The 19,198-nt window shown below is 53.9% G+C and overlaps 1 protein-coding gene across 1 annotated transcript; it reads left to right on the forward strand.

Moving 5' to 3' along the window:
* Positions 1-92: 92 nt before the first annotated feature.
* STK35 (serine/threonine kinase 35) lies at positions 93-17,250 on the forward strand. Its single transcript, XM_015647136.2, has 4 exons — positions 93-122; positions 232-874; positions 6,218-6,965; positions 13,132-17,250. Exons 1-3 carry the CDS (start codon positions 93-95, stop codon positions 6,928-6,930), a joined length of 1,386 nt encoding a protein of 461 aa, XP_015502622.2. The 3' UTR covers positions 6,931-6,965; positions 13,132-17,250.
* The last annotated feature ends 1,948 nt before the right edge of the window (positions 17,251-19,198 follow it).

Genomic DNA, 19,198 nt, shown 5'->3' on the forward strand with positions numbered 1-19,198 from the left:
GCCAGGCCGAGCCTGCACCGCCTCCCCCGGGTCGCAGCCGGAGGGACGAAGGGAGGGACAAGGGGGGACCCGCGGCGGACGCCGGGGCCCCCATGACCGGCCTGTTTACACCGGCGCGGCGGGTACCACCGTGGCGGGGGAGCGGGAGGGGCCTGCCGCCGCGCTGAGCCCCGGCCACGCCGAGCCGCGCTGGCAGCGCAGAGACCCGGTTACCGCGCCCGGTGCGGAAAGCCCGGACCCCCCTTTCTGAGTACGGGGCCGGCACCGGGGAGAAGCCGAGCCCCGCCGCCGCGGTCCCCGGCCCCCCCCGGCGCCGCGGTGGTTCGCCCCGCGCGGCCGCGATTGGCCGAACGCTTAAAGGGGCCGGCAGCGCGCGCTTTTCCGCCCCGCGGCGCGGCGGCGGCATCGGCGCGTGCCCCCTCGCCCGCGCGGCGCTGCCCGGCACGCGGGGCGGGGGGGGCCATGGACGGCGGCCGCCGCGGGACACAAAGGACGTTGCGGCGGCGGCGGGCGACGCGGCGCGGGGCCATGGCGGCGGCGGCGGTGGCGGGGCCGGGCATCGGCGGTGGCGGCGGCGGCCCGCGGGACAGCCTGCTGGCCGAGATCGGCCGTGGCGCCTACGGCGTGGTGTATGAGGCGGTGTCGGGCCGCAGCGGCGCCCGGCTGGCGGTGAAGCGGATCCGTTGCGACGCTCCCGAGAACGTGGAGCTGGCGCTGGCCGAGTTCTGGGCCCTGACGAGCCTCCGGCGGCAGCACCCCAACGTGGTGCGCTTTGAGGAGTGCGTCCTGCAGCGGCACGGCCTGGGGCAGCGCATGAGCCACGGCAACAAGCGCAGCCAGCTCTACCTGCGCCTCGTCGAGACCTCCCTCAAAGGTACCGGCACCCCCGGGGCATCCCCGGCACGGCCCCAGCGCCCTCATGGGGCACCTCCTCGGCTGCCCTCCCCCGCCCAGGGCCTCCAGGGTCCCTGTTCCTGATACCCGTGTCACCCATCCCTGCCCCTGAGCACCTGGATCTGCCACCTTCCTGCTGCCATCAATGGCCCCCACACCCAGATCCTCCTGCCCCACTCCCAGGTTACACCCGCAGAGCAGGTTGACTGCTGAGATGCCCCATGCAGGACGTCTTGGTTATGTCTCCCTTCTCCATGGCACCCTTCCACAATACCTGCACCTCAGGCACTGCCGCTGCCCTCGCTTGCTCCCCATCACCCTCTTGCTCAAATCCTTCCTGGGCATTTAGACCACCCTGCACTTAAGACCACTCAAAACTCCCCCCAGCTCTCACAGTGCCCTTCTCACCTTGACTCACTGCTTTTCCAGAGTAACCACCTCTGGGCTCTCCCCACTGTGCCCCTGAGCACCGATGACCCCTGCATTCTTTGGGTCCTCCCTGGGATATCTGCTCTAGGCTTGCTCCCATCACCTATCCCTGCAGGGCTGCCCCACAGGGTTCCTTTGCTGCCAGTCGCCCTGAACACACCTGAGGGACCCATGTTCCTGTCCCCCATGGTTGTGCCATCCTCTCCACTCTCGTTCCTGTATGAAGCTCCCAGGAAACCATTCCCTAACCCCCACCCGTGTCTTGCAGCCAGTGGGGTCTCACCACGTGCACTGCAGTCCTGCTCCCAATCCTGAGGGGCCCTGTTGTCACATCCAGGCTCAAACCTAGCCCTTGGGGGAAACATCCCTGTGTGCTGGACCCCTGGCTTGCACTGACTCATCCTCCCTTACACCTTAAATCCTGAGGTTCTATTTGCTGCCCTGACCTGTGCCACAGTCCAATACGGACATCCTGTGGGGACCTTCACAGCCTGTGCCCCAGTCACACCAAGAGGACATCTCTCCCTCTCTGCCCAATGTACTGTCCCATCTCTGATCACCCCAGGGCTGCAGCCTGTTATGGCTCAAGATCTCACAGCTTTAGGACTGTTCCCGTGGCCACCCCATTGCTGGCTCTATGGGAACAGCCCTGGAAGCTCTAATGGCTGTTAGCCTGGGCTGATACACCCATTTTTCCCTGGGGTCCCTCAGCAGCATCACGGGGCTGTCAGGGGTCACCTCCTGTCACAGCCAATGGTTGTGATGGTAACATCTCCAAAATGCTCCCTCCCTCCCTTTGCTCCCTTGGCTGCTTGTCAGACCCAGCTTTGCCAATGTGCTGTGAAGATGTGGAAAAATACTGGAGTCCTGTGCCCTTGATGCCCCTGTGCCCCCCAGCCTGCTGTGAGCAGAGCCAATCACCCCAATCCTTCTTTTCCCAAACTTGTGTGCTGGGATTCCTGTCAGCTCCTTGGGGTGCCCAGTCTCCCTGAGCCCCCAGACCCTGTGCTAGGCACAGAGTTCATACAGAGCTCCTGGGATCTTTGAACAAACCTGTGGCTCTGACTGTCCCTGCCTTGCCTGTCCCCTCTATCTGTGGTGGGTGGACATGTCCAGACCTGCCTAGGGAGACCATGCATCCCAGCTCCTGCTCTTCCTTCACACAACCACCCAAGGGAGGCTCCCTGAGAAGGGCAGTGTCCAAATTCCTGTACAGCCAGGGCACACAGTTCCCAGGGAGCAGAGCCAACTCTTCCCTTTGGGTGTGTGTCCAGTTGTAGCAGGAATGAGGCTGCCCCCCTCTGTGATGTTGCACATTCTTAGTGGCTTTGGGAAAGGTCTTGGGTAGCTGGAGGTGCTCCGTCTCCAGGTGGGGAAGGAGACCCTTAGATGCCCCATCTCTAGGTGGGGGCTGAGCCTCCTGAATTCCCAGCAGTGGGGAAGGCTTTGCCTGCTCTGGTCCTGCTGCAGCCCCTCAAGGGGAGCAAAGCTGGGCTCTGCATCCCCAGTCTGGACAGGAGTAGCTCCCAAAACCAAGCTGGAGCACATTCTCCTTTCTTTCTGCCGGGCTGCTCTCAGGGCTGTGTTGTGCCAGGCAGCCTGTACTTGCTGCCTTCCCAAGCCTTGGGTCTGATAGATGTGGATAAATATTTTCAAAACAAAAGCTGGAGCTGGATGAGCCCTGCAGGTCTCCTGCTCTCCTTCCCTGCCGGCAGCAGAGCTGGAGCTGTGGCCGTGGAGCTGTGCTGCCGTGCCATTCTGCACGACCGCAGCTGGGCTATTTACGGGCCAGCGCAGATGCTGTGCCAACGTGCCGGGGCTCAGGGCATGGCGAGGATTAATCCGAGACTTTCTGAATTGGGAGCACAACTGTCGGGATACCAGGCGGGGTTTGGTCTCAGCTACGGCAGAGCCTGAACCTTTATCATTTTAACGAGATGTGAAGTAATTAAATTTAAGGGCAGGGTGTGAAAAGGAAGGTGAAAGCTTGGCGCTGAGCTGGAGGAGAGGCACGTACCCGTGCAATGTGCTCAGAGCCCTGACACAGGAGCACCTCCAGTGCTTGTGCACATCACATGCCCCTCTAGTTCCTAACTAGAGCAGTGACAGAGCTGCCTGAAGTGAACAGGTATAAGGTGTTACTTCCTGTTCCTCCCATATCATCTGTGGGTCCATCACCCTGCCACCAGCACTCAGCCTCACTCGTGGGCTGCCCTGGCATCACCTATCTTTGTTGCCATCATTCCAACTGCCTGGAATTCCATTCTGCCAGCTCCCATCTCTCTGGTGCAGCCTCCTTGCACAGAGAGAGTCAGAGGTTGCATGTGATGGTGGGCATTGGGTTGCTGCTTCTGCTCTCACTGGATTTTTATTTCCCCAGTGAAGCCGAGCAAATTGGCACGCTGCTAATGAGCTCCCCAGGATGGGGTGGGGGAGGTGTGTGTATGCTGCTGGAAAGATGGAGTGTGAGTGTTTGCCATCCTGTGTTTGGGCAGGGAGCACATGGGGATGCTGGCTTAGTGATAGAGAACAGGTCCAGCCTGTCATTGGCATCTCCTCAGCTCTTGACTGCTTGTCTTCAGTTTGCTTCATCTTTAGGGAGTGCCTTGCCAGCTCTTTATGTTTAAAGATGTTTGTTTTGAAGGCAGGAAGATGATTTAACAACTAAAACACTTTCAGATTATAGAAAGAAAATGAGGAAAATGAGGCTTTTGGCTTAAGCCTCTACTCTGTGCTCCACCCAAAGTGAAGTGCCTGGTGCTCACAGCTACTGCTGGATCCCCGTCATCTTTCATGCCCTTGCTGAGGTTCAGGGGCCAAGTTTTAGATCAGAGCCTTCCTTATGCTAAAAACAAACCTTGGCTTGTCAGAGCTAACATGTCCTGGCTGCTGAGTGTGTTTGAGCCACTTCCTGTGGGAAGGGGCTGCCAGCAGTGCTGTGTGGATGCTCCCACCTGGCTGTGTGTGAGGGATGTGGGGCTCTGCCATGCTCCCTGTCATGGTTTGATTCCTGGCAGAGAAGAAACAGGCACTCCTCCTTGTGTTTGGGCCGTATGGCTGCAGAGGGGAGCAGGAAGGCCAAACCCTGTATCCTGCTGTGATGTCCCTAGGGTTTATCAAATCAAGGTGGTGGCAGCTGTGTGAGCTGGAGCTCTCCTGGCTGTGCCGAGGCCTCTGCTCCCAGGACAAGCAGCCTCTCCTTCAGTTTCTGTGCTGTCATGCCAAAGGTAGCTTGGAAACTGCTTTTCCTGGTCAGCATTTTGGTCTCCAGAGCCAAGCTGTTCTGTGCTGCTCCCAGCTGGCCCTTGGGCTTTCAATAGTGAGCCTCCTTCCAGTCAGATGAGACCCCCAAAGTGCATCCAGTATCCTGTGTAACTCCATCCTGTTCTTTCATCCCCCAGATCTAACCTTCAGACCTAATCTCAGCAAAAGATTGCTGAGGATGGGGAGGTGCAGCCAAATCCTTCTGTTGTGCAGATTTCCATTTCCATAGCAGTAGCCATGGATACAGACTGTTTGTGCAAATAACCAATATTCCCACCCACACCAACTGCTGACCAGTGCAGCCCAGGGCTGGGTGTCCCTGGTAGTCCTTGGCTTTACCTGCTGCTGGAAGCTTTTTGCTTTCCCAGATGCTCTCTAGGGCTTTGCTCAAACAAAACCCAACTTTGTCAAATGGGTGGAGTTATTTAACTGCTTTCAAAAACACTTGAGTTTGGCTGTGGGACTTTTTAACTGTGGCAGAGGTGAGTGGTATCCTCCAGCTTCTCTCTTATAGTGCTTGAGGATAAAAAAAAAAATCAATTTCTAGAGCAAGATGATGCTCTGGTGGTACGTGGCTCTGCCAATCACCTGGGGGCTCTCTGGAGGAGACTTGGGGTCTGACTGTGGGGTTTGCATTCCTGGCATCAGCTAATGGGGATGGGTCTGTTGCCAGTGCTCCCTGGGGCATCCTGGCATCCCTGGGGAGTACCAGTGGCAGACCTGGCCCCATTAACTGATATGATGCTGTCATGTTCACATGTCTGATTGATGTACAAGAGAGTCCTTCCTTAGGGAGGAGCTTTATAAAGTCTGAGATGCTCTGAGCTTGAAGAGTTCAGTTTGATGTCTGCTGAAGGTAGAAGCTGTTTGGGGTGTAATACTGAGTAGTACTTATAGTCACAAGTGTGGCTGAAATTATACTCAGCAAACATTGTTTGCAGCTTGGACCTCCAGTTTCCTCTCACTAAAAACTTGCTGGCACTTAATAAAAGCTGGCTGAAGTGGCAGAGTTTCCCCAGCACAAATGCAATCCTTAAATGTACAAAATTGGTTGGGGAAGACCCAGTGGGCCATAGGGTTTGGACACCAGTGTGACGACTCTTGGTGAGACTGTGCTGGTGCAGTGTTAAGGGCTGTCATTTACTCCCTGTGTGCAGTTCCAGTAAAGTGTATGGAATGAACAGCCAGCCTTTGCCTCCTGCAGCAGAGCTCAGGTGGAAGAGGAGGCATTCATAAAAGTGATTTTTTTATTTTTTTTTCCTGTGGACTCACTGCTAATTGTGCTTTTAGCCTCTGCTGCTTTGGCTGTCAGAGCCTGGGGAGAATAGCCTGATGGTAGGACTAAAGAAGATGTGTTCTCTGCACTTTGCTGGGAGGAAGTCCCTGAGCTGGCTCCCAGCAGTGGGTTTGGATGAATGTGGTGCTGGTGTGTCGTGCTCAACAGGATCCCAAAGTGCTTGAAGCCACAGCAGTGCCACCATCACTGATGGTGCCCTGCAATGCCACAGGTCCTGGTCACATTCCCCAAATTTTTGCTATCCACATAAACCAGACCTGTTCCTCAGCCATCCTGGGGTTAGTATGTTTGAAATGTGTCTAAAAAACCCACTCTTTTATCCCTTTTGGTCAGGTGAGAGGATCCTGGGCTATGCAGAGGAACCTTGCTACCTGTGGTTTGTCATGGAGTTCTGTGAAGGGGGAGACCTCAACCAGTACGTGCTGTCCCGAAGGCCCGACCCAGCCACCAACAAGAGCTTCATGCTGCAGCTGACCAGTGCCATTGCCTTCCTGCACAAGAACCACATTGTCCACCGGGACCTGAAGCCAGACAACATCCTGATAACTGAGAAATCTGGCACCCCTGTGCTCAAGGTGGCAGACTTTGGGCTGAGCAAGGTCTGTGCTGGCCTGACTGCTCGGGGCAAGGAAGGTGCGCATGAGAACAAAAATGTGAATGTGAACAAGTACTGGCTGTCCTCAGCCTGTGGCTCTGACTTCTACATGGCACCCGAGGTGTGGGAGGGGCACTACACTGCCAAGGCTGACATCTTCGCCCTCGGCATCATCATCTGGGCCATGATTGAGAGGATCACTTTCATTGACGCCGAGACCAAGAAGGAGCTGCTGGGGACTTACATCAAGCAGGGGACCGAGATTGTGCCCGTTGGGGAAGCGCTGCTAGAAAACCCAAAGATGGAGCTGCACATCCCTCAGAAACGCAGGACTTCCATGTCTGAGGGGATCAAGCAGCTCCTGAAAGACATGTTGGCTGCTAACCCGCAGGATCGACCTGATGCCTTTGAGCTTGAAACCAGAATGGACCAGGTTACATGTGCTGCTTAAATTCAGGGCAGGGCACCGCTGTGCTTTGCAGCTGGGTAAGTGATTCGCACTTTTTGTCTTATTTCTGTCACCTTTACTGGTCCAATGGTGCACTTTGTAGTGGCACAAAGGAGTCTTTTATGTTCCTAGAGCTATTTCTGTAGTGACTCATCAGAGCACTGCTTCTGAGGTTGTTTTCACCTATTCTACTGCAAAAATAAAGTAGAGGTGAGAAATAGAATTAGCAGCTGCACATGCTGTCACTGCCCCAGGGCCCAGTGGAGCTGGAAGGGCTGGGCAGGAGCCTTGTTCCTCAGAGGTGCTGGCTAGTGGCTGAGACAGGCTGGGGCACAGTGGAGACACCTGCAAGCACTTGGTTTAAGCTCTGGGGACATCTGTCTCTCTCAGGGTCAGGGAGGAATCTGCCAGTTCTGCCTCCTTTGCTGTGTGATGTAATTTCCATGGTCTGTGCTGGAACTCCTTGTCTAGTACCATCCCCCTCCCTTGTGACATTTGGACAGGACACCTCAGGGCCCAGCTGGCTCAGTGGGTAGGCACCAAGTAGCACATCTGTCTTGGCACAAAACTCTTTGCTTTCACCTACAAGGCACATGGGTCCATCTTGTGGCTCTGTTTCGTTTCCCTATTAAAGGCAGGACTTCCCTTTGGTGTGAACGTCAGTGGCCCAAACCCAGGAGATGCTTTGGTCTCCAGCATGTGTGTTTGTAGACCTGTGTCTACTCAGGAAGGAAGCTTAAAAACAGTTCTGCTCAGACTGAGCTCAGCTCTGTCCAAACAGAGTCCCCTCCCTTGTCCCCCCCCACCCCCCACTAAACAGTCTCAAGCTCAGAGGTCCTGATCCTGAGGCCTGGGTGGTCACACATGGTCTGCAAGGACCCCCAGGGATGTGATGTAGCTGACAGTGTAACTCCCAGTGACACAGCAGGACTGGGAAGTGTTGCCTAAATGGCAAAGCTGTCTGTAAACAGGAGCTGTTACTAGGGATTCTCCCAGCCAAACATTTCAATGAAACTGAAGAATTACATATTACCAGGGGTGAGGCTGACGTCTTTCCAGCCCACATCCTTTCTCAGGCTCCTGCAGAGCTGCCTGCCCATCACTGGTCCCAGGAGATCTTTGACAGCCTGCCTGTGTCAGGTGTTGCCATCACAGCTTGGGCCACAGCCCTCACCTCACCCCAGAACCACACAGCCAGCTGGACTGGAGCTGATCATGGATGCAAGAGGGCAAAGAGGGAGGAAAACGTGTCCCTGGCCAGCACTCACCAGTCCTCAGCTGATGGCTGTGTGCTTGTCCAGTGCTGAGAACGAGCCTCCAGCAGTTGGTGGTGGGGAAGGAAGGTGCAGGTATTTTGGTGAGTTTTGCTAAAACCCCTCATTGCTGCCTCCTGAGGGTTTCTGAGCTTATGGAAAACGCTGTGGTGCGTGACCCTCCTCTCTGTGTGCCCAGGTACACTCTGTGCTGTATGTAGAGAAATAGGATGGAAGTGAAAAGAGCCATTGGCTGGGTCTTGTTCTTCTCAGTTGGTTTGTCTACACTGGTCCACAGACCATCCCCTCTACACTTTTCCACGCAGAAAATATTTAACACCTATCTCAAGTGCAAGTAACTGGTTCAAGCACTGCTGCCTGGGGCTGGATACTGGTCCCAGTACAAGTGTGGACTGGGGATTAGGGTGGGGGAGTGAATCTGTGGAAATGTGAGCCCTTAAGATGGGTGTGCTCCAGCCCCGGGGCAAGAGCAGACACCCTGCCCTGTGCCCCGGGGCGAGGCGTGGGGCAGTGGGAGCAGCTCTGCCGCACGTGGAGGGTCAGGCAGGGCTCTGCCATCTGCGCTGGCTCTGTGCTGACACGATGCTGCTGCGTTATGCAACCAGCCCCTGCCCTCGGGGGAAAATTCATCCTGCGCAGATCTGCGGAATAGTACATGAAGGGATAACAAACACCGAGGGGACAGTCCTACCCCGCGGCTGTTTGCTCAAACCCAGCTGCCTTCTGCAGCCCCCCCACAACACACACACACTCCATCCGTGAGTCTGCACCGATCACTCCGTCGTGACACAGCTGCAGCAGCCAGGGATGCTCTTACATAACCCAGCCTGGCACATGGAGCGTGGTCGCTTGGCCCAGATAGAGCCCAGCACCAGCCATATGTTCTCTGCAAACCCACAGTGTTCCTTCACCTCACTTGTGGGGCAGACAGAATATTTGGTGTGCTTTACCGTATGGTTTTCCTGGTGTAGTTGTGCATTCAAAATTCAAATCAATCAGCCTTCTTCTGGCTGCTATTAAATGCAAATCTTAAATTGGAAACCTGCTTGAGAAGCTTAAAATGGGATTTAGAGCAGAGCCTGAATTCTGCTCTCAGGTAATTTTAGTTGACCGAGAAACTCACGTAACCTCTTCCAACTTATTTGTGGCACTGGTGTGTAGCTTTGCTATGCTGGGTTATGCAGCAGGTTCTTCCCCAGGATGGCTCAAGCCTGCTCAGCCTTGGTTCATTCATGTCATAACCTGGAAAACTCTAACCCTCCCTGAGCCAGGGAATTGGATTTTTGCTTATTCTTTGCTATGCCACTGACCTCTTCAGATTTCACTTCATGTCTCAGTAGCTTTGCCTTTTCTTCTGTCATGGATGCTGCACACACCTGAGAGCTTCATGCTCTGTTACCCTTCCAAAATGCAGATAGCAAATGTCAGTCTCAGACAGGAAAGTGTTTCTGGCTTGGTTTATGCTGGACACTGGGCTGCCTGAGGTAGAGATGACTCCTTGACTTCTTATCTCCTTGCTCTTCCCACTGCTGGTGGTCTGGGGGCAATAGTTCCAGCAGAGGTGGGCAGGGGGAAAACAAAGGTATTCTCTCTTTAATTTGAACATTTCTTCCCTACCTTCTGCAACTGTTTAGATATAGCCAAGTTTATCTACAGCTCTCTAGAGTTGCTGGCAAAAGCTGCCTTTTGGGCAAAGAGGACAAAAGCCTTTCTAGTGCAATTAGGGAGTGGCTGGGTTGTGCTGGGTATCTGCTGGGTCTCTTTGTGTGATAGCCCAGCACTGACTGCACTGCCCACTAGGGAGTATTTCACCCCTCCTTCATAGTACTGGAAAGCTGGAATGACTCTCCTTTCCTGCGATGTGACATCTTTCTTTCTATGTCGACTTTGTAGTTGCCCTCTAGGTTCCCTGGGGATGGTGAGGGTCCTCCCGGAGATGCTGCTCCTCTGATGGACTGGGTTTGTGCAACCCTTAGGTTGCAGAGGAAAAAGGTGCAGTGGCAATGTCTCCCTTTGCTGCTCACTGCAGTGACACAGGGGCCTTGGCCACAGAAACACAAGGGAAACACAAGTACAGCATCACCCACCACAGTTAAGTGTTTAAGAAACTTTGTAGTTTTGATTCACACAGGACATCAAACTCCAATTGCTGTGATCAATGTAGAGGCAGTTTGTTCTGGTAGATTGTATTCCATATTTTCACTTGTGGGTAAAATGGTGTGATTTTGGATGGATGCTCAAGATGAATGGCAAGAATCTGTGCAGGCTGCAGTGTCTCGGGGGCTGTCATGAGCAGGCAGGTGTTCAATAGCTGTGGCCAGTCTGGTTCTCTCCAGCACTCCTCTGTCACTGGGTTTGATTATTCCAGTTTCAGCTGAAAGTGGCTGTTTGTATTTCCATTGTTCTGCTCTTTGCATTTCCAACGTGCACCAGGAGCTGAACAAGCTGAACAAGCTCATCTGCTCACCCTGCATGATGGTGTCTATCCTGGCCAGAGCTCTCTGGTGCTGTACCCAACCACTCCCAGCACTGCTGATAAACTGCTGCCCTGTGGAATTTCAGAGCTGGAGGATGGACAGGGATCAGGGACACAGCAGCAGCTCTTAGAGCTGTCAGTGAACAGGGGCTGCTGCATCAAATTAGATCTTGTCTGTTAGTATTACTCAGCTGAAGTTTTACTCACTGGCCAGTTACAGGACAGCAATTTAATTCCTGAAACAATGTTGGTTTTGACTTTGGACAGTTTTCAGTGTGGTTTGTGGATCTTGGCATGGACAAAAGCCACAGGACAGTAAAAGCAAGGTCAGTTCCTCTTCTCATAACTGTAGAATGCAGCATCACAGGGGCCATCTCATAGAGTGGTGACACCCTTCTGGGCAGTATTGATTCTACCTGGGGTGAAATGAAGCCCTGAGAGTGACCTGGACCATGTCAGCTCTGGCCAGTTGTATTGGTGTTTGTGTTTGCTCAGTGTCACCCCTGCTTTGCCTTCTGGGGAGGTCTCTGCAGTTGGATGTAAGGATGCACACAAGGAATGCATCACAAGTATAGGTACAGAGCATGAGGGAAGGCTCAGGAGATAAATCAGGCACTCAGCCCCCTTCCCTTGCACTCTGTGTTCCCACACAGGGGCAGATGACATGGTTAACACGAGGAGGTGAGGGGTTATCTCTCCCTCCTCTGCAGAGTCCTCTCTGCCGCTGCCCCTCTGTGTGACCCACGCACTGGTGTCAGGTCCATGGGCTGCTGGTTCACATCCTGCTGATGCCGAATGAACATTCGAGCTGATTAAAACTATAAGTGGCATCAGTGGAGGGATTAAATGCTCTTGAACAAGCCCCTGCAAAAACATGCGTCAGTGGGGTGAGCTCTCCTGCCTCAGAGCAGTCAGCTCGGGGCTACTCAAGCAAGTGCCTTCCCTGAAAATGTTCCTACTCCAGGGAAGCACAAACAGAAACCCTGCCCTACTTGCTAATGAAGCTGCATAATAGGAGAAATCTTCCAGAAGAATCCTTGTGTGTTTGCCATGACCTGATGTCTGTGTGCCTCTCGCTTCCTCAAACAGAAAGGCTTTATTCTGATGGCAGCCTGCAAAAGTGGCATCCATTGGTTAACCTCTCCTGGAAAGGAGTGTGCCCACGACCCTGCCTTCTGCTCTGAGCAGCCTTGTCCTTTAGAAATGTGTTCCTCAGACAGGGATTTCTTTAATGAGATTTCCTAGGGCCGAGGGATTGGAGTAATTTCCCAGGCACTGGCATTTTTGTGCAGCGGGTCTTTCCCACTGCTCCCTTGGTGTCTCTGCAGAGTCCCTTGCCTATCCCTGGTGGGGTGGGACCTGCCCCTGCTGAATGGGGAGCTAAATCCATCCCCCACATTTTTTTCCCATGTAATTGAGTATAGAGCTTATGGACCACCCCCTCTGCTTCCCAGCAGAACCACTGCCCTCAGCTCTGCTGGTGCCTCCTTGAGTTTGGAACATCCTAAAGGATGCATTTTCAGTACAGAAGTGACATCATGTGTACGTGTGTGCTGTTCTTCTGCTGTTCACAGGGAATTTTCTGGGTTGCATACAAATTGTGTGGAAGATGCTGGTGGCTTATGTGCAGAGTTGAACATTCCCATGTCCCTGAGCTCAGAGGACAGGAGGGTGCCAGGGCTGTGGATGAATGGGTGCAGCACCTCTGCTGCTGCAGGGACTATGGGGGTTGTGGTGTGTTGAGGCTTTGGCTAAAGCAGGAATTGGTGCAGCAAATACCTGCCTGTTCTACTCTAAAACCCCCTGTCACTGAGAATTGTTGTGGGCTGAGCTGCAAACCTCTCCTGTTCTGCTTCCATTTGCACCAGCCTGGATTTTACCTTTTGCAGAGCCACTCGCAATGCCTGAGCTGCTGCTGACGCAGGGGTGAGTGGTGCAGGGCATCTCTGGGGTTGCAGCTTGTTCCATCTTTCCTGATGGAGTACGGGGAGCCAGCACTCACAGACATGTCACATGTACTCTCAAGGCCAGGCTCTGCCGTGGGAACACTTGTCCTTGTTCCAGCAGGAGCTGTGTGGGATGGGGCTGTGTTGTGGAGGTGTGGGGAGATGCTCAGCCCCAGCCAGCCTGTCCCAGCTCAGCCCCTGTCCTGGGGCAGCTGGACATGTGCTGTCCTTGGCAGTGTGCTCCATATGCTGCTGTCTGAATCCCTCTGGGAAAAAACTGACTGTAAACTGAGCCCAATCCCTATCTGGATCAATAGCAAAAGCACTGGGCAGTAGAGAGATGTGGCAGCACTCGTTTTGGACTAACTGGGATAAGTGGGCAGGTGGCAGGAGTGGTGTCCTACACCCCCTCCATCCAGCAGCCAATTCCAGGAGTCACAATGTAGTAACTGAGACAAATCACTGACAAGCCTGACCTCTCTTTCTCCTCTCTTCTTTTTTCTTGCAGATTTATTTACCAGGGACCCATAATCTCCATTATTTACGTGCAACAAGGAAGTCAAAGATAAGGGAAGATGATGATACAGAAGATCCCTGGTCTGCAGGATCTCTGGCAATGTGAAATATTTGTGTGTTAATTTTTGTGTTGGGAAGGGGTGTTGTGGGGGTGTGGGAGGGGGCTTCAGGGGCCTGTGGAAGAACACAAGCTGGCAGCTGTCACACTCATGAGACTTTGAAACAAGATCCAGAGAGCAGAGCTGCCTTTGCCCAGCCCTCCCTATGTCTCCTGTGCTGCTGTTTGACTCAGAAGATGTTTCTAAGAATTTGGGTTCATAAAGAAGTGGGAATCAGCAGCCTGGTGGCGAGGTGTGCTGCCAGGCACCAGCTCCAAGTCCGGCTGGGCACAGTTTTGGGTTCAAAGCTATTGATTTTGCCTAGGGAGAATGGGAGCAAAGTGGTGGCTAGGTTTGCATTGGGAGTGCAGTGCTTTAGGAAAAATAAGTCTCTTGGACCACATCTTGCAAGCAGCTAAATAACTTCATAGCAGGCAGCTCCTGAATAGGTGGTGCTGCCCAGGCTTGTGAGCAGCTGACATTAGGATAGAGTAGGATAAACAAGCTGGAAAGCCATTTGTCAAAGCAGGTCTTCCCAAGCTGGATTTCATGATCATCTTTGTTACTGTCTTTCTGTACAGAGGGAACTGGGGAGCTGCTGAGTACATTTTCAGGTTGATATCATCCAAGAGAAACAGAAAGCAGTCCACTGCTCTGATCCATTTAATGGCAAACTTCAGTCGATAGGAACAATGCTGTGGAGAGAAGGAGGTTTGGCATTAATGGGTCATGGGCTGGATTCTAGCCTCCCACAGGACACTTTTTTCCTGCTAGCTAATGATCTCCAGGAAGCAAAAGGCAATGCTGCAGTTCAGGGTGTGTTACAGTACAGCTCAGGTCAGGAGATTGGAACCTCAGGCTGAGCAGTTAATACTTGTAGCAAAACTCCTATTCTCGGGCTGCCCTGTGTTGACAATCTTTAGACTTTGCTCACTGTAAATGCAATGTAAAGCACCACCTCTTCTCCACCCTGCAGCTTCTGAACCACCTAAAATGTTTCTCAGCAGGTGAAATCACCCAGCAGTGGTTTGAGAAGTGGGCTGGTCTGACCCAGCATCACTCCTGAGCTCCCAGGGCGCTCAGTCTGGAGCTGGCCATGGGTAGGAAAGGGTCAGCCTGGCCCCTTCATCCCTGGCTGTGGGAACTGCTTGCCTACAGCTTTCCTCTGACATCACTGGAAGGTTCCTAACTGGCAGCACCTCCCTGTATCTCCTCAGTGTACTATGCTGACCTCACAGGAGTGAATGGAAAAGGAGGAAATTCAGGTGGGCTCAGGCAGAGCAGGGAAAGGATGGAGAGGCTTCTTTCTTCTCTTCCATCTATTCCAGGACACAAAGCTAGAGCTGTGGCTGCAGGAAGGCCTGGTCCTTCTTAGGAGGACCAGGAGGCTCTAGACTGGTTGTCTGTGACTTGTGAAGGTTTGGACAGCACAAATGCACTGCCAAGCCCTTGTTCTCACACTGTGCTTGTGTTTGTCCCTAGGGATGCTTCTGTGGGCTGTCACTGGGTGGGATTCCTCCAGCTTCCTGTGCTGCATCCCACAGGAAGGGGAGAGTGAACCATTTAGTTCACAAGTGCAGTGTTAGTGCCCTGATCACTGGACCATCCTTCCTCCACCTGGCAGAGCCTTTGCTCCTGACTGTTACAGCTGTTCTAACCAAACCCTGGCCTGAATGGGTGCAGTAAGAGGGCAGGAGGTGAAGCTGGAAGGCAGTGAGTGGATTGCCCTGTTCTTCTCAGGACAGGAGTGAGTCCAGCAGGCCCTGGGAGGGTCAGCCCTCTTGGTCCACTGCTGTTTCAGGCCATCTTCAAACCACACGTCTCCACCTCAGCTTTTGCATTGCAGATGTGTTTTTCAAGCAGCTTGATGTTAGTGAGCTAGACCGTAGTGCCTTACTTAGGATTTAGCAAACACTTCCAAGGAGGGGTCCTAGGGCTGCTAGCCTTTGGCCAACGTGGATGTTTCCCTGGTTAGTTTGTCCTTTTAAGATCATTTCTCTCTGATTTTGCTGCTGTTTGTGCTCAACTCCCCAGACTATACAGGAACCTTGTGTTTACAGCTCCCTACATCTCTCCTCCAGTTACTTTGGCCCAGACCAGCACTTCCTCTAGAACAAGGGGGCAACAGAGAACAGCTCAAACCTGCATATGCAGTGGGATGGAGAATGTTTAAGCTTCTCTTCCCAGGTGGGTCTATTTGGGCTCACCTGCCCAGCTCCTGCAGGCCAAACTTCTTCCTCTGCTGTGGATGTTTGGCACTAAGGTGCATTGCTGGGAAAATCCAAGTTAAAGAAAGCAGCATCGAGCCTGTGGCCCATTTCCCAGCCCAGGGCCATGCTGTCTGTCTCTTTCTGGATGCAGTGAAGCTGAGCATCCAGGTGCTGGGGGTAGCTGGTTAGTCTGGGGGGAGCTAAGCCCCCCTTGCAGAGCTCTCTGGGCTCGTGTGGCCCCAGATGGTGTCCATGCCAGGAGAGTGATTGTATGAAACTGTTTACTTCTGATTTTGCTGTTTACAAGAGGGATATGGGGTGGGTGGGGGGAACAAGCCAAGCCTCAGGAGGATTGGGCAACGTGTTATCTGCACCAGCCTGCAGCAAGGCTGACACCACCGGCATCATGCAGGTGTCACGGGGATCTCCCAGCCAGCTTTGGTCCATTGGGAGGAAAGCAGTGGTGGCTCTAGCCTAGAGGGGTTAGATTAGCTCCCCTATATCCCCTTGCTGCTGTGTTTGAGGTTCAGCAGTGCTAGTGACAGATAAGAGTTACCCCTGTGGTCTTCCTTTACTCCTCAGGACCCAGCTCCTTCACATATCGCAGGCTCACAGAGCCTTTCTGGAGCAATAAGATGTAAAACAAGCATTACCATCGTGGAAATCCTCCGTTGTGTGCAGTGTCTGTTTCCTCCGTATGCAGTACGAGTCTGGGTTTAAGCCTGCCAAGTTGTCACAGGGTATCTGCTGCAGGACACAAACTGGGATTTGTTTCCCTGGGCTTTCTGCAGGTCAGGAGAACAGGGAAACGTGCTGCTGCTTTCCTTCCTTACCCCAGACCTGTGCTGCCCAAGCCTCACACTACAGCCACCCGGGGCAAGGATACTCCTGGTCCCCTTTTCGGCAGTGCTGGCATGGGAGGGGTGAGCGGAGCTCAGCGCTGTGCTCCACTCCTCACAGCCCCATCCCATCAGCCAGGGCAGCACTGGGAAAGCAGAGCTCTCATTTCCTTTGCACCAGGATGCAGCCAATGCTTGTGCTACTGGCATGGGAAGAGTTGTGCTAGTGGCTCCTGTGCTGCCCAGCTGCTTACAGGCACATCCAGCGTGTGGGTCCTTTAAGTCCAGAAGCATTTCACACTTCAGGGCAGGGTGTCTGGGGTGGTGGATATAGCTGGAAGGGAAGTGGAGGGAGCTGCTCTCTTCCAGCTGTGATCTGCCAGATCATTTCTCTGCAGCCTGCCCAAGTGCTTTTAGCCCTGAGGGTGTGTCTAGGCTGCTGGAAGAGCTCACAGGGGCCACACAGAAGTGCCTGGTGTATCCAGGCCAGCATGGGTCTTCAACTCATCCAGCAGACAACAGCATCTTTGCAGGGTGAGCTGCTTCACTACCACACCAGCAGGGTTCTGGGTGAGCCCCAGGATGGGGGCACCCTGCCCCAGCCCTGCTGAGGGCTCTGCCTGCTGCCCACAGCTCCTGTGATGAGCTAGCAAGAGCAGAAGGCTTAAACCCAGACTCTAAACTAAAGATAATATTAGTAAACAAATCTGTATTTTTCTTTTATTTCTTTTTTTCTTTTTTTTTTTTTTGCACAGAAGCTGGTAATCTAGGACCTATGTGTGAACAACTTTATATAAATATTTTTTGTACTTGGTTTACTTGGGTTGGTATGAAACGTTCTATTTAAGTTCTTTGAACACTGTGGATCCCCTGATGTGTATGAATGCAGAGGCTTTGTAAATTAAGGGACGTTTGTGTGAATAAAGCTATTTGATGGGGTTGAAAAGCCACACACAACTTGAAATGTGAGCTCTGTGTGTTTGTCCTTTGCTGGCAGCTGTGGACTGGAGGTCAGGACCACCTAAACCCAGCTGGAACTGGGCTAGCTGGCCTGACCTCAGGGCTTAGGGTACTAAACCAAGGCACCCTGACCAGTGCCAACCAGAACATGTCTCCCTGGCATGTGGCACTTGTGGCCCTTTATCTTTGCCATGGATTAGGATTAGCCCTGTTCTTGATGCAGACACCAAGTAGGACATTGTGATTAGCGGGACAGGCAAACTTGGCCTCTGCCTGCACAGAAACACCTCCCCATCCTGTTCTTTCCTCTCCATCTGGCCACAAGCTGGCAACCCTATGGTTCAGGAGCCAGAAAGGATGAGCAGCCTCTCACCCAGCTGCCTGCCCACTCTGGAGGTGCCTGCAAACCCCACAAGGAAAATGCCCAGCACAACTACCACTTGAGTAGCCACAGTTTCTCCCTTTGCACAGATCCTCTGCCCCAAATCCCAGATGACCATGCTGGTCACAGCAGCTGGGAGCCTCCAGTGCCACAACTGCCATCCACGATGCGAAAAGCATCACGAGGCTGAGCCGCATCCTGCAGCCCCGAGAAGTTTTCCTATCTGTGACGTTCCACAGGTGCCCAACAGGCTGGGGCCACCCCGAGCCGGCGTGGGACACAGGATGTCCCGGCATCCAGGGGCCGTGTTCCGCTGCTCGCCAGCCCTTGCGTAACGGCCCTGCAGCCTCGCACGACCCGCGGCTGCCGCAGCGCCCGCACCGGGACGTGCTGGGCAGCCAGTCCTTCCCTCCCGCTCCCCCTGCGGCAGCCCCAGCACCGCGTGGCCGTGGGCTCCCCCCGCACAGCCGTCAGCATTGTGCTCTTTAATCGCTGCCGACAGGCACTTAAAATGGATGTTTTCAGCCCAGTGGGGCCGCGGGGATGCTGGTCGACCACAGCCGGAGCGATGCCAGAGCGGCCCCGCTCACTGGCTGGCAAGGGGGCCCCAAGCTGTGTTTCCTCCCGCTTCCTGTTGGGTTATCTTGGGCACTCACTGTGCAGCACCCACTGTGAGGGGCAGCCAGGGGTGCTGAAACATCCCCCCCAGTCCTGCCCAGAGCATGTGGCCTGCAGTCAGGGAAGGGGCTGCATTGCCTCCAGTCACACTGGCCCCCAGTGTGGGACAAGCCCCAAGACTGTCCCTGTCCTGGTGACAGGTGCAGCTGCAGAGACTCACTGTGGTACACTGCTGTTCCCCACCAAAAGCAGTCACCCCCAAAATCTCTGTCACAAGTGCTGTGGCACCTCCAAGAACACTTCTGCTCTTTCCCCTGGTTTAAGCTACACCGGTGACTAGGATCATGTTGCCTCCAGGCTTGTGGCATCTTGTTCTTCTTTGTGACCAGACCCAAAATGTGCTCTGTGAGCTCCACGGCCTCTGATTCCCATCTCAGCCCTTGAAAATGGGGTGAAACTGAACCCCAGCAGAAGCTTGGGGCTGAATCCTCTCACGTGTGCAGCAGGTGAGGAGCTGGTAAAACCAGGTGACCGCACAGCACAGCTGAAAAGCACCATTAATGAGGAAGTTGATGTCAGTCACCAGGAGAGATGTTTCACTCTGGATTTGCTCTCTGGAGACCTGCTATTTCATATGCAAAGAGGTTTGCTGAACTCCACAAAGGTGCTTCAAGCATTTGGCAGCTGACAGAATCTCCCAAGAGCCACCAGCCCTGTGCTCCTTGGGGTTTGGGAGTGGGGCTTGTGCTGGGGCAGAACTGCACATGGCAAAGGCCACGGCCAGGGCCAGCGTGGGAAAGGCAAGGACAGCCCTGGCAGCCACCGTGGCCGTGAGGCCAGTCACACTCCCTGAGTGTCAGCACCAACCTCACCTGGAGGGATTAAACCTCAGAGTAGAGGTGAGGTGCTGCAGCCATGGCTTTGCTCTCCCTCTATCTGCTTGCACACAGAA

The sequence above is a fragment of the Parus major genome, chromosome 20 (genome assembly GCF_001522545.3).
Source record: "Parus major isolate Abel chromosome 20, Parus_major1.1, whole genome shotgun sequence".
Taxonomy (NCBI): Eukaryota; Metazoa; Chordata; class Aves; order Passeriformes; family Paridae; genus Parus; species Parus major.

Excerpts from the sequence above, each read along its gene's own strand:
- STK35 (XM_015647136.2), top strand. The coding sequence starts at position 93 with ATGACCGGCCTGTTTACACCGGCGCGGCGG. Across the intron at positions 123-231 it reads TGTTTACACCGGCGCGGCGG|CCCGGACCCCCCTTTCTGAG; the intron begins GTACCACCGTGG and ends CGGTGCGGAAAG. Across the intron at positions 875-6,217 it reads CGTCGAGACCTCCCTCAAAG|GTGAGAGGATCCTGGGCTAT; the intron begins GTACCGGCACCC and ends CCTTTTGGTCAG.